Source organism: Pelodiscus sinensis, chromosome 1 (genome assembly GCF_049634645.1).
Source record: "Pelodiscus sinensis isolate JC-2024 chromosome 1, ASM4963464v1, whole genome shotgun sequence".
Lineage (NCBI taxonomy): Eukaryota > Metazoa > Chordata > Testudines > Trionychidae > Pelodiscus > Pelodiscus sinensis.
In genome coordinates this window covers 71,285,256-71,299,391 of record NC_134711.1, presented here as the reverse complement: position 1 = coordinate 71,299,391, position 14,136 = coordinate 71,285,256, and the positions used below count along the sequence as shown (strand labels likewise).

The 14,136-nt window shown below is 39.1% G+C and overlaps 1 protein-coding gene across 11 annotated transcripts in view; it reads right to left on the bottom strand.

The window, feature by feature from the left end:
* The window catches only part of PTPRQ (protein tyrosine phosphatase receptor type Q), a 209,920-nt gene that overhangs the window by 103,662 nt on the left and 92,122 nt on the right, over positions 1-14,136 (bottom strand). For all 11 annotated transcript variants that reach the window (XR_012904907.1, XM_075932438.1, XM_075932405.1 and 8 more), the window contains exons 32-35: positions 10,107-10,388; positions 5,744-5,926; positions 5,138-5,239; positions 1,385-1,505 (exon numbers count right to left, since the gene is read on the bottom strand). Coding sequence is in view for 10 of the 11 variants with exons in the window: in XM_075932438.1 (XP_075788553.1) it covers positions 1,385-1,505; positions 5,138-5,239; positions 5,744-5,926; positions 10,107-10,388 (688 nt within the window). In the remaining variant the exon portion in view is untranslated. The remainder of the gene's footprint in view (positions 1-1,384; positions 1,506-5,137; positions 5,240-5,743; positions 5,927-10,106; positions 10,389-14,136) is intronic.

Below are 14,136 nucleotides of genomic sequence, written 5' to 3'. Positions count from 1 at the left end.
GATGGTTCAAGTAACAAGTTATTGAAAAATGATGATTAATGACACATTCTAAGGGAATCGCAGATATACATCTTCAAGAAGGACTTAAATGAAGAGAAAGGTCCTTGATTTTGAATTTTTTAGGTCTTTAAACACAGTATCCACCAAAACCATATCATTTAATATGAGGGAGATCGTTTTGTACTATAACTTCATCCACAGTTCAAATTTCTCCACAGATGCAGATGACATTAGCCAGTACAATAGAAGGAATGGTGGAAAGCCATTTTATACCCTCTCAGAGTGGGTATTACTTGTGTTCTTCTTATGACTATAGTAAAACAGTTCATAACTATGAAAAAAAGATAAAAGTTAACTGCCACTAAGAGAAACTTCAGATCACCTTTAATAATAAGTGCATATTTAGTTGTAGGATATCTCCTCAGCTGTAAGACAATACCATTTCACATACATAATATATATTGTGTGGTATGTATTTTTGTAGCTATTTGCCCCTATAGATTGGGTAAAAGCAACAGAAAGCCATAGCATAAATAAAATAAATACTTGTAATCAACAATCAAAATAAACAAGTCAACATGTCAAAACCCAGTAAAGGCACTATATGCAAAGTTTAAAAAAAGGAAGAAATAACATATCTTTAGAATAAGCAATGTTTAGAAAAGGAGGATGGAAATAATTTTTAAGTGGGATTTAAAATGACAGGAGTCCTTTTTTTTTTTTTTTTTTTTTTTTTTTAAAAAGGGAAGAGAGAGATTCCAAGGGGCATAAATAAATAAATAATATCCAGCACTTATAATGAATGTTGTAACAGAGTTGAGATGAAGACAAATAAGATGGCATAGTAACAATGTAATGGGAAGTGCAGAAGTAGCTGGGTACATAATGTATACAAAATATGTTAGCTGCTACTAATGTGGGACTCCTGCTATCACAACTCCTTGCATGCTCAAATGATTGAGAGCTGAAACTGCAATTTTCACTGGTTTTTGGCCATCTACATCCTGTTAAGAGGATATTTGTCCTTCAGCTTGAAATATTAGCAAACTCAGACAATAATATTTATCTTATTGTATCATTAATTAAAAATCCCAAAGGTCCAATTAATATATGATAGGATATCACCAGCTAGTTAATTTAAAGATAAACACATTTTGCAAAGTCCCAAACACTTAAAAAGTATTTAAAATGCATGCAAATCATTTAATTCTCACCAACCCCTATTCAGAGTAACAGTTATGTACAGGAAAGGCTAATATTTAAGTAACTTATTAACATTCACTCTCAAAAATGTATACTCAAGAAGGCTTGTAAGGAAACTTTTACATTCCTTTTAGATTACAGATTAATATTTATCCTCAGAACCATTTCCAGAAAATCTTACCAGACATAAACTGTGTAATAGAGGATAATTCCATTTGGCTCCAGTGGTTGTTTCCATGACAACTTCACAGTGACACCCGACAACTGTTTTATGGAGAGGGATTGTGGAGGTGAACTAGGAGCTATAAAGTGAGAATGCAGACCACCACAATTTGTTAAATAGCAAAGACCTGAGTGCCACTGTTAAATGCAGTTATCTTTAAATAGGATTTTAATTATTTGTGCTAGGAATTGAACTATGGAAGCACGCAGATAAAGCACCCATATCAAATGGTGTTACAGCCAAGCTTTTTTACTTTTTCAGCTGAATGATAAAGAAAGATTTTTCATGGTAATGTCAAAACATCTGTTTCTGTGATTCAATGGAAAAAATATTTAATGGGAAAACAGAGGAATGGCTTTGTTACATTGATTCACCTACTGTCCAAGTATATTGTAATTTTCCCATTCTAATAAAAGCAAGCACTTTTTAGGTGTGAATGCATGTAAAACATAACAAAATAGTTCCCCTGGGGAGAAGTGGACCTGGAAATAATTATATGAAGTACCAAAGATGGGAAAATTGATGAGCATAGCTTATCATGAGTGATGATAAAAATGTGGGTTCCCATGAAGAGTTCAATCTTTTCACTCCATCAAATAAGGAACACATTCATCCATTTAATGTGTCACAAAATAAAATATACATGTATTCAATGAATGAGACAACTGAAATTCATTCTAAGATTAACACTAGACAGCAGCACAACCAATAAGTACTGAAATATCATAGCTAAATATAAAATGTATAATACACTAGCAGACGTAGCCAGTGTTGCCCAGGTCCTTCAGAGCAGGGTCTTGGGGATGTGTGAGTGGGGGGAGGCGGTGGCGCAGAAGGCTGGAGGCCAGGGGTGTGTTCTCTCTCCCCACCCAGGCCAACCCTGCAGCCCACCCAGGGCCTATTTTTTCCCCACACTCCAGGTCATGCACCCCCACCGTCTCCCAGCCTGCCAGTGGCTGGCTCTTCCTATCCCTCAAGCCATCCCCCAGGGCCTGTTCTCTTCCCCCCACGTCACTCCTTCAGGGCCTGTTCTCTGCCTCCCACCCCCAGCCCTTCAGTCACTCCCTTGGTGGTAGGGTTGCCCCCAGTGGGCTCACTGCCCCCCAGTGGCCATTCTCATATTTGCATCCTTCATAACAGCAGCCTCTCCCTTTCAATGTTATGGAAAACTGTCCTTTCCCCTGGGCTTTCAGTTGTCTTGGCACAACCAAACCCTGATCTTGCTTTAAGTTAGGAGAAGAGGAAGCTGCATACCCAATTTTGTGGCCCTAGGTCTTACTGTTTAAGAGGAGCTTCAGGGGGTAGCCGAGTTAGTCTGTTACAGAAAAAACAACAAATGGCCTGGTAGCACTTCATATACTAACAAAACATGTAGATGGTAGCTTTCGTGGGCACACTCTGGTCATCTGAAGAAGTGGGCTGTGCCCACGAAAGCTCATGATACCATCTACATGTTTTGTTGGTCTATAAAGCGCTACCAGACCATTTGTTGTTTAAGAGGAGTTCTTGAACAGACAGACACACAGACAGAAACATTCTAATGATATGTGTGTGTGTATTTGATTTCATTCAATAAAAAATAAGGTTCATACAAATGTTTCTGTGATGAAAATGTATCCATATGTCTTTTTAGTAATAATGCTACTTTTATTAGAGTACTATTGAGGAAATAAAATTGTTAATCAGATAAAGGTATTGCACTATGTAGTAATGTTAACATTACTTTTGTTTTTCAAATTAAACCAAATAGCATCATGTACTAAAAATTCAGATCATGGCTGTGGTTCATGCATGGAAATTGAGAATATAAGCATAGCTATTAGCAAATCTGTGAAGCATTTGGGCTGATGCTCTGAACAGTGTGTACTTTTGAGTAAGACACATGTGGCAAGTTATAAATATTTTGTTGCTCTTCCTTTAATTGCATTGTCTTTCTCAACCACAAAGGACAGCATAAATGTTTTAAACATCTTACTCTCAGTACATTTTGGAAGAACTCCTAATTATCTTAATTTTGCCTGAACAAAGGCTTAATGAATTCAGTGAATGCCTTTATATACTGATAATGAATGGTGACAGCTGTATTGAGTGTTTACTTGTTACATTATTCTCAGTTGCACTACAGTAAAAGGTCTATCAAATACCGACTGTCACATCTCTCTGGTCGGTCTTGATTCTAAAGATATTATTTGTCCTTAACTCATATAAGTTCCTTATTCAGGTTAAAAAAAAACCCCTTCTTAGTAACATACAGAATGAATGTTTGATCTAAAGAAAAACATTTTTTAAAAATGGCATGATTTTAAATAATTAAACTGGTTTTGATGCATGATAGAAATACTGTACAGATTGTAGATGAAAGCATCTGGCTACTCTGGAAGTTTTGCAGAGCCCCACCATCATAGCAGGAACCCCGCATAGGAACTGTCTCTAATGCAAACACAATGCCTCTCTGGGGAAGAGAGGGAGCACAGACACTGTGATATCTTTAAATAAAGTGTAGTACAGGTTGAACCTCTAAAATCTGGAACTTGCTGGCCTGGCAACATCCATGGTCTGTATACAGGCAGTCCCCGGGTTACATGGATCCGACTTACATCGGATCCCTACTTACAAACTAGGTGAGGCAACCCCGCACTAGCTGCTTCCCCCCAGCAGACCAGGGAGACGCGAAGCTAGCGCCCTCCTCCCCAGCAGATGAGGGAGACTTGGAGCGGCTTTTCTCAGCAGACACTTCAGCTTGAGAATAAAGGACTGAGGGAAGTGAGGTGTGGGAGAATAAAACTGAGCTCTGGAGAAATGTTTGGCTAGAGTTTCCCCTACAATATGTACCAGTTCTGACTTACATACAAATTCAACTTAAGAACAAACCTACAGTCCCTATCTTGTATGTAACCCGGGGACTGCCTGTATTGCAAGACCAGAGATCACCGGCTGGTCAAGTTCAGAAGCACAGCCAGGGCTGGCCTGTGTGGGGAGTGCAGCCCCAGCTGGGGCTGGTGGAGGGGAAAGCAGCCCTGGCCAGGGCTGGCAGAGGTAATGGGGGCTGGCAGCCAGAAAAGCAACCTGGTGGGGAGTACCACCTGCATATACTCTGATAATGTATGGCAGCTCTGTTGGCAAGTATGGAGGGTAATGCCAAGGCTTTATCAGTGACCCACCTCGCCATGATCATTTTGGAGTGCCTTGTGCCACTGAGTAAGTCCCCTGGGCACTAGCACAATACTAATAACTATAACGATCCATTCATCTGTTTAGAAGAACCAAAGACTCTACGCACTAGAACTATAACTGTTGTAGGCTGACATTCTGGGAGGCAAAAGGAATGGTTAAAGCTGTTTGTGCTTCCTTTCTTCACCTACTTTTCTTCCTATCCAGAGAGAACCTCCATCTGGCTTACTTCCTGCCTTTCTGTAATAGGCTAAAATAGTAACAGTAAATTAAGAGTTCTTAAAAATGGAAGGCACTGATATTTTTGTGGGACTAGCATTTTAAAAGAATAGTAGTGTTGATTTCCAAATACAAAACTTTTGTGATTTGACATAATTTATACTGATAGAGGTATTAAAAAATAAAATCCATTATATCTACATGGAATGTGCCTTTATAAAAATGCTAGATACATCAAATGTCTGAAGATCTCTGAAACAAAGTTCAAGACTTGCCTACTAGAAGTGGACAATGATCAATTGTATTTATTTTCTGACTTACCATCTTCATCAGTCAGTATGTTTAGAATTGCACTACGAACTCCTTCACCCTTACTGGTACTTGCAGACACCTCAATGATATATTTGGTATATTTCTTTAAACCTACAGAAAGAAGAATGCTTCTGAATGCCTTAATTCTGAGGGGGATTTCAATTAATATTTTTAAGCAGGCAAAAGTCCTGTGAACATCACAATTCCCACTGGCCTCAAGGTTGATATTAGATGTGCCAAAAATGTGTTAAAGTGTTAGAAAAATAATTAGTGATTTTTTCCATATCCCATGACATAAAAATGTCTTGTCCAATAACCTAAACATCATCAAACAACAAACATTTGAGTAGTCCCACTTGAAGTCAGTGAAAATAAATATCAGAGTGTTTGCAGAATCCAGCTCTTAGTATTCAGATAAGCAATAAATTTAGTGTCAGTGGTGCCTATCTTCTTGAAAAGTGGCATCTAATGACATTGGCATATTTAACTCAAGGCTGTAAACATTAAATTTCTAACAAACATTAAATATTTCCTGCTGACTGGAATGTGTCAGCATGAATTATACAATATCAACCAATCAGGACGCTATCAACTTTCCAATTTCTATACACTCACCTGTAATACTTATTGTCAGAAAAGTAGTATTTATGATTCTCAGATCAGTTCCATTAATCCTGCTGAGATACACAGTATACTTCCGTATAATCCCATTGGGAACAGATGGTGGAAAAAATGATAACTCTATTTCTGTAGATGAGATGTTCCTGTAAGTTAGGTTTTCTGGTGCACTATCAGGAACTGAAAGAAGAAAATTAAGAGTTAAAAAAGAGTCTAGTCAAAGTTTAGTTCATTAGTTAAGCCATTACAAACACAGTAAATATTTCAGCTTTTTTTATTAAAAGCAAAAAATTAATATTTTTGCAAGTTGATCTGCAAGCTCAAAAAGACATGAGATGTATCTATTATATGTAACAAAACTACCTGTATTATGAGATTTTTTTTATGTTCAGCCTTTTAACAGATGGAATGCTCTTGACAAACAAACTAAAGACCTTCTCACTCATTTTCTCCTAATCTATGATGCTGAGCTTCCATTTCACCTCACTAGCCATCACCATACACTTGGCTGTCTCTTACAACACTCTTCATTGATGTGCTGCCAATATTTTAACAAAGGGTTTCCACTAAGATTTCTTCCATTTGCCGTTGCTGATCCATTTACAGAAAACATGTTTACCCACATCCCTGAACCAGGGAGGGAAGCACCAGCACATGTTAACACTGCATGATCATTTTCTGAAACAAAATATAAATATAACTTTGCTTTTCACAGCACATCTTTCAGTTTGTGAAGTTTGACAAGGTAAAGGGGATAAATGGCTTTTAGAGGAGTTCTAAGTATCCTCCATAGGAAATGTTTTGAAAATACCTACCATTTGAGGCTACCCTTTGTATTCACAATGCAAAACATTTGCTCTTTATATATATTTGTATGAGTACCAGAGATAAGTCACCTCCATCTAGGAGGATTTAGCAATATCCAAGGAGAGGCTGAATTCCATCAAAGACTGTGGAATCATCTTAAACATCCTCCTAGTCTGGTGGTGGAATTTTAATAAAGATCTTTCAGATACATGTCCCAGTTCCCTCCATACTTTCAATATAATGATGCTTGACTTCCCTGTGATATTACTCATTCATAATGAGTGTTGTTGCAGCTTCCCTTCAGTGTCCCACCTAGTTCTGATTCAAATCTATTATCCACTGCATATCCAAGAGAGGAAGAAAGGAAGACCTAAGGCATTTGAGCAAGTTATCAGCCAGTGCTCTGAACCTGAAATACATTAGTTTAGTTAAAGAATGGGTGAAGGTTTCCAACATGTTTAATATACCTATTAATAATACACTTCAAGAATAAGTTTTTCAGGCCTGTTCATAAGTGCACAATACTCTTTTGAACATATTCCCTGTAAGGTAAAATGGTGGTACCTAGCAAGGGAGGGAATGACCAGCCAGAAGATCTTAGGCAGTTATTAATCACTGATTTTTGTCATTATTAACAGAGGAACTTTTTTGGGGACAGGGGCCACTGACCCATAGAAAAATTAGTCAGGGGCTGCACACAAGTGGGAAGCATAAATAAATAAATAAAAACCAACCAAACCCTCCCAATGGTGGCTCTCCACATTCTCCTCACACACCAGAGCCCAGGCTAAAAGATTTTGTGTGTTCCAGCCCTGCAGAGAGATGGTGGTGGTGGGGTGGGGTCTGGAGCACCAGCGTAGGTTCCCCAGTGCTGGCGGGGGGGACCCCGAGCCTCAGGCAGGGCCAGCCCTACATGAGGCGAACTGAGGTGGCTGCCTCAGGTGCCAGACTGTGGGGGGCAAAACTAGGACCCAGAGTGTAGAAAATTGTGTCTGCTGCTGGTGCATATGTATTCTCTCTGCTCTAGATGCACAGAGCTGATAGAATGCTGTGCTGGAGGAAGGAGGGAACAAGAGACCTTTCAAAGTTTTGGCCCAAGCGTCATTTGACCTCCCCGCCTCAGGTGCCAAAATGTTGTGGGCCAGATCCAGGCAAGCTGGGAGCCGTATACAGCCCCTGGGACTTAGGTTCCCCACCCCTGATTAGGGCCTTGGTATTTAGGTCCGTAGTAACTTTTATAAACAAACAACAGATTATATGAGCTAACTTTCAGCTAAGTAAGCACAAAGTAGTTTTACTTTCAGGACATCATACTGCCATCTTTCTGTTCCCAAATGGACACTATTAAGCCAAATTTTTCAAATATGAACGTATAAAGTTTGATGCCAAAATACACATATAGGGACAGCTTATCAAAGTGGTTTGCTTTTCAGAGCTGTGGGGTGCGTGTAGTTCTCACTACCTTCATATCTCTGTTTCTTTTTTCCCTAACTTGATCAAAGATGTCACCACAATTTACTTTTCTTCTCTTGCACTTGCTACCATTTGATTTCCCTTATCCCATTTATTTCCAGAATCCCAGGGCATCCTGTTTAAGTTCATTGCCTTGATTTCTTCTCCTTCAGATGATACATTCCAATTTGCCTTTTGTCCTCTCCATTCCATTGTAATGGCCCTTATCAAGGTTTCTATCATCTTATTTATTGGCTCCTCATATCCTCTCCTGTCCCTATGTAACCCTAAGAGATCTATTCAGTCATTTCCTCCATGTCTCCCTTTCACTGTGATCTTATCTATTCCCACTCATTCATCTACACACCAATTATTCAAAATCACTCATCTTATATACCCCTGACTAGAACTGGGCAAAATAAATAAATAAATAAATAAATAAATAAATAAAAATCAATCAATGATTAGGGACTATTTTGTTTAAAAATGCATTTTTGTGCTCTGAAATGATTCACTAATTTGACAAATTATTTCAGACAAAAAACAAATGGGGAAAACACTGAAAACATTAAGGCTCCGTCTACACTGCAGCCTTTTTGTGCAAGAACAGCTGTTCCTCCGCAAAAACTTGCAGAGTGTCTACACTGCACATGGGTTCTTGCAAAAGTAAATTTATAGTAAAGCGTCAGAACAGAGGGCTTGTTGTGCAAGAGTTATTCCTCTCTGCACGAGAAATAAGCCCTCTTGTGCAAGAGCTCTTGCATAAGAAAGCAGTATGGATGCACAACAGAGCTTTCTATGGCTAAAATGGCCATCAGAGCTTTCTTGCGCAAGAGAGCATCCACACTGCCATGGACACTCTTGCTGAAAAGCACATCTCATGCGCAAAAGCACATGGCAGTGTGGACACGCTCTTGCACGAGACCTTTTGTGCAAGAACTCTTGCGTAAAATACTTCTTGAGCAAGAAGCCTACAGTGTAGATGTAGCCTAAAAGTTTCGTTGTTTTGATTTTTGTTTTGTTTTGAATTGGCACTTCAAATTCAAATATGGTCAATTTAAAAACAAAGCACCAAAATAAGAGTTTTAAACACTTGTAAACAATCAAATCAAAACATAAAACTAAAACAAAATTATTTTGGGTTGACTGAAATGGTTTGGTTCACTTAAAACAAACTGAAAAAAAAATAACTATTGCAAACTTACTGGGAACATTTTGGTCTATGTGAACAAAAAAAGTTTTGTTTTCTGATCTTACAAAAATATAAAAAAAATTATTTGAGTTCAGAACAAACCAGATTTTTCTCAGCTCTGCCCCCAACTTCCCTCTTGACAGCCATCATTTCATATATTTTTAGCTGCTTCTCCAACATCTACTCTTTGACATCTAATCTCCTAATCCTTCTTCTGCATCTCTTCATGTCTATTGGTATTTTCTTTATCCTGCCTGTCTCCCAGGCTTCAAGTGTCTCATTCCTTCTCACTTCAATTCCCCTCCACCCCAGTTCTCTAATATCTAATCTCTCACTATATCCTTATTAGTACAATATCTCGAAAATTCACTCTTTCTTATTGATACTCTCTACTAAAATACCATTTTTCCTGCAGTAGGCAACTTTCATCTTGACTACTGGAACCCTCTGCAATTTCTTTTTATCTCCCCTTTTTCCAAAGTATTTCAATAACTTCTACTTTCTCTCCTGCTGTTTCATTCTTGTCACCACCATCTGTCTTTGATTTGTTTTTCCACTTGTTTCTTTTCTTCTACCACATCAAATTCAATCTCTTTGTCCTCAGCAACAACCCTGGCCTTTTAAAATTCCTCATTTTCTATAAAAATATATTTTTTCCTGCATGGCAGAAGAATTGGTAAAAGGCAGGGATTGTATCAGGCTCTACAATACATAACTGGCCTGGCTCCCATTGTACACTTCTGCTCTTATTACCCTCTACTCCTTTTCCCACTCTCTATTCAGTCTTTGCACAGGTGAAAGAGGGAAGCATTTGGCATAAAAATGTACATTGCAGTAAAATGAACTAGCATAAAATGTCACCACAGTCTATCAAATGTGGGCAATTTATATTATTTTTAATATACTCACCAGTTTCAGAAGTTCTGACAGAGAGTGGAAATGATGACTGATTTCCATGGCCATGTTTAGTGAAAGCTCTTAAAGAAATGTTGTAGAGAGTATATGGTTTCATGTCACTTAAAAAAATACTTGTAGTTGAGGTATTTTTAATAAATAAGTCATTGGCATAATTGTACAGAACTTCATAATGAGTTATGATCCCATTAGGTTGTTCTGGTGGTGACCATCTCAAGTATATTCCTGTGGCAGTTACATCGAATACCTCTACATTTTGGGGTGGTGAGCTTGGTTCTGTAATGCAGAGAACACAAAATAAAAGATCTTTGGATTTTTAACCCATCATATACAGGCAGCTACAGTAAGATTCAGAGCTAAAGGTGAAGATATAGTCTTCCCTCCAAATCATTAATCACTAAGTCCTACCAGTTTTTCATCCTTGTATAGCTCAGAAATACTTCTTTTCTCATCAGTAAAACTGTTGTGCAAATCTTGATCATCTTGCACTCAACTACTGCAGCCTCTTTAGACTGCCTCTAACTTCACTTGTCAATCCACCAAAAATGCAGTGGCAAAAATCATTCTTTTTGCTTACGTCCAGCTCTTTGTCAAATCCTCTCATTGGCTTCCTCTTGCCTTTTACATAAAATTCAAACTCTTTATCCTTACTTTCAGAGACCTGTTCACAACTTAGCTTCTGCATCTCCCACCAGTTTCCTCTTTTTAAACATTGCCACCTTCTGCAGTCATACCCTTTGACTTCTACACAGGCTTCTGAGCCTTCTCCTATGCAGCCATCTGTGCCTAGAACCTCCTTTGTAAGCCAGACCAGTTTGTTCCTTCCTTCCTTCTTACCTTCCTTCCTCTCCTCAAAACATACTTTGCCACAAAGAGAAACAAGAACAGTACTGTAAATCATGTATTTAAACCATGAAAAATTCCAAGACGTGCATTACTGAATAGAGCAATAATATGATCCACCTAACTGTCCTCCTTCCTCCAACCAGTCTCCTGTGTGTGTCACCGTCTCTATTGCAATGTTGTAACTTAGGAAATGATTCTGCACCAATATACATGTGTACCTGTATGGAGTCGCACAAACTTCAGTGGGATTTCATATGGTTACAATGCTCTGCCCTCATAGATCTAATCATAGGTTCAGGGTCATAGACATTAGGTCTGATTCTTCTCTCATTTTCATCAGTTTTACCGTAGTTTAATTCACTGGCCTCAGTGAGCTAAACTGTAGCACCGGAGAATAGGAAATTGCCTTTTAATTCCCATTTCCTCATGATAGTCTACATAGGTTAAGTATATAGTTTATTGATCTTCACCGATCCACATTTCTCTCAGAATTGAGAATACTTTGCTGTTGCTTTTAATTATTTTTCCATGCCAGAGAACTCAAGAACTGGGAGTGACTGCATATTGGAACATTCATACTGGCAGTTTTGTGATCTACAGTGACCTATTACAACTGGAGCTGCTGGAATCGGAAATTCATAAGGAAGCACTGGAAACCTCTGAGAGACCTTCAGGCTAAGAAGTTTAAAGATAAGCTTTGAGACTTCTGAACATTTATATGAACTAAACCTCAAAGCCCACCACTAATAATAAGAAGATGATATAAGGGAGAAAAGGTAGGTATAAATGTGGTAATATTCTTTATTGTCATCATTATTCTGGTGCTCAGGCAATAAAACATACCAGTTTATTATATCTTATTAAGTTTTATATATTGCACCTATTATTAGTGACCATGTGAACAGCTCTTCTACAGAAGAGATGTTTACATCAACTACTGATTTTGTGCCTTAGTGCAGGCTCACTTATGCCCACTTATACAGAGTCCTGTGACTACATCTTGGTCAACAGCTAGAGTCCAGACACTGCAAGCAGGTGTAGCCACTAGGTTACCACAGAGCTAGACTTGCATTCTGTGTGACCTTCACACAATGGCACATAAGATTTGCACCAAGATCTTCATGGTCATCAATCACCAGCAGTAGTAGGTAAACTAAATGGAAGTTAGTCACAAAGTATTTCTTTACCTTTTCAGGGCTTTGTTTCTGAGTCCCACACAAGCCCCTTCAACATTAGTGTGTCTGCTAGCTAGTGGTTAGATTTTTTTACAATCATATAGTGAAGTTCCTTCCATTCCAAATCAGGATGGCAGGACTCACTGGACCAAATTCCTTCCTGGTTAACAACACTGACTTCACGAATTACATCTGGGGTTAATTTGATTGACAGGGTTTGTATGTTCAGTACCACTAAACCTATCTCTTAGGGCATGTCTTCACTGCAACTGAAAACTGGACTGGCTTGCGCCAGCTGATTCAGGTTCAAGGGACTTGGGCTGAGAGGCTGTTTAACTGTGGGGTAGATGTTTGGGTGCAGGCCAGTGCCCAGACTCCAGGACTCTGGGAGATAGAAAAAAAGTCTCATATTTTATGCTTCAGTCCAAGCCCGGCCATCTACACTGAAATCAAATAGCCCCTTAGTCTGAACCCCAGAAGCCAGAGTCAGCTGGAAAAGACCAGACCAGGGTGTCTAACTGCAATGTAGACATACCCTTAGTGGCCAAATTGTGGCTGGTCCTTTCACAGGACCAAATCTCCCTCTATTCCTTCTGCTTTTGGTGTAGGGGGTCAGTAACAACTATTGCTAGTGTCCCCTAGGATTCAATCCAGGCCTAAGCAAAATACAGCCCAGGGGCCGGATCTGGCCACAGAGGCAGCGAGGAGCCCCAGACAGGTTCCCCTGCTTGCTTTGCATCCCCACGTGCCGTGCAGAAACACAACTGCCAGGCTTCCTTTCTGTTTCAAAACTGGAGGGGACAGGGGAATTTTCAGCCCCACCCCCGCACAATCCCATTGGAGAAATTTCAGGAGCCTGCCTGCTTGCTTGGCCATGTGCTTTAGTGAATAACTGAGTGGAGGAAAGAGGGCATGGTTCTTCTTAGTTACCTGTTGTTCCCACAAGCAGCTCCTATTGGCTGGTTTCTGCTCTGCGCAAATTGCATAGCTTATTTCAATGTTATTTTGAAATAACTTATTACGAAATTCGGCACTGTCTACTGAGCACCACATTTTTAAATAAGGTGCTATTCCAAAATGTCTCTTATCCCTCGTGCAATGAGATTTGCAGGGATGTTGGAATAGCGAGCTCTTAAGACGTGGAATAGCTATTTAGGGATACCGGAAGTATCCCAAAATAGTTCTGCTGTGTAGACATAGCCTAAGAAACTAGGCTGCCATTGACCCCTGTGTCCATACAATCTATCCATTTGTCAAAGGGCTACTATCCCAGAATGGAGCTAACACTTCTAGGAGCAGCAGTAACTGTTGTATGGAACATGCTGTGGAGAAAGGGACTATTCTACTTAGAGCTATAAAATCTTGATGTGACACATAGCAGTGGGGTGGTTGCTGCACTATTATATCTTATGCTAAAATTACTGATCAGCCTCAAAAGATAATAAAGCCCAGTATATTGCATTCCACAAAGGTCTATGCCATAGTTCAACTCAGAAAATGCTGCTTATTCAGAATGCTGCTGCTCACTTGTTCAGCTGCTCCACTTCTAGACAGAATATTCACTTATATTCCATGATCTGAGACGGTTTCCAAATTGTTTCTGGGTGCAATTTAAAATGCTGTTTTTAAGATACAAATTCTTTATTCGTTTAGGTTCTGGATGCCTCAGAAGCTACTATCTTCCACATCATAATCATAATCAGAAACTACAGATCTTCCAAGCTAATAGCCCTTGGTTTAATTAGAAAGGAGGCGGAGATAGGACATTGTCAGCGATTCCCTTATTGGTGCATCAGAGCCCAAATTTGCTGATCTTCACATAATGCTGAGTTTATTTCTTTACTCCCAAGCCTGGAAAACTGGCTGACATTTGGCAGTAGGAGAATCCTAGTTTGAGTGGATTTGGGAAGATTCCAAATTTTGGAGATAGATCTCACTGTAGGTTTTATCATTGATCTGTGCATGCACCCAGTGCATACCTATCACTGTAAACACAAGACTTA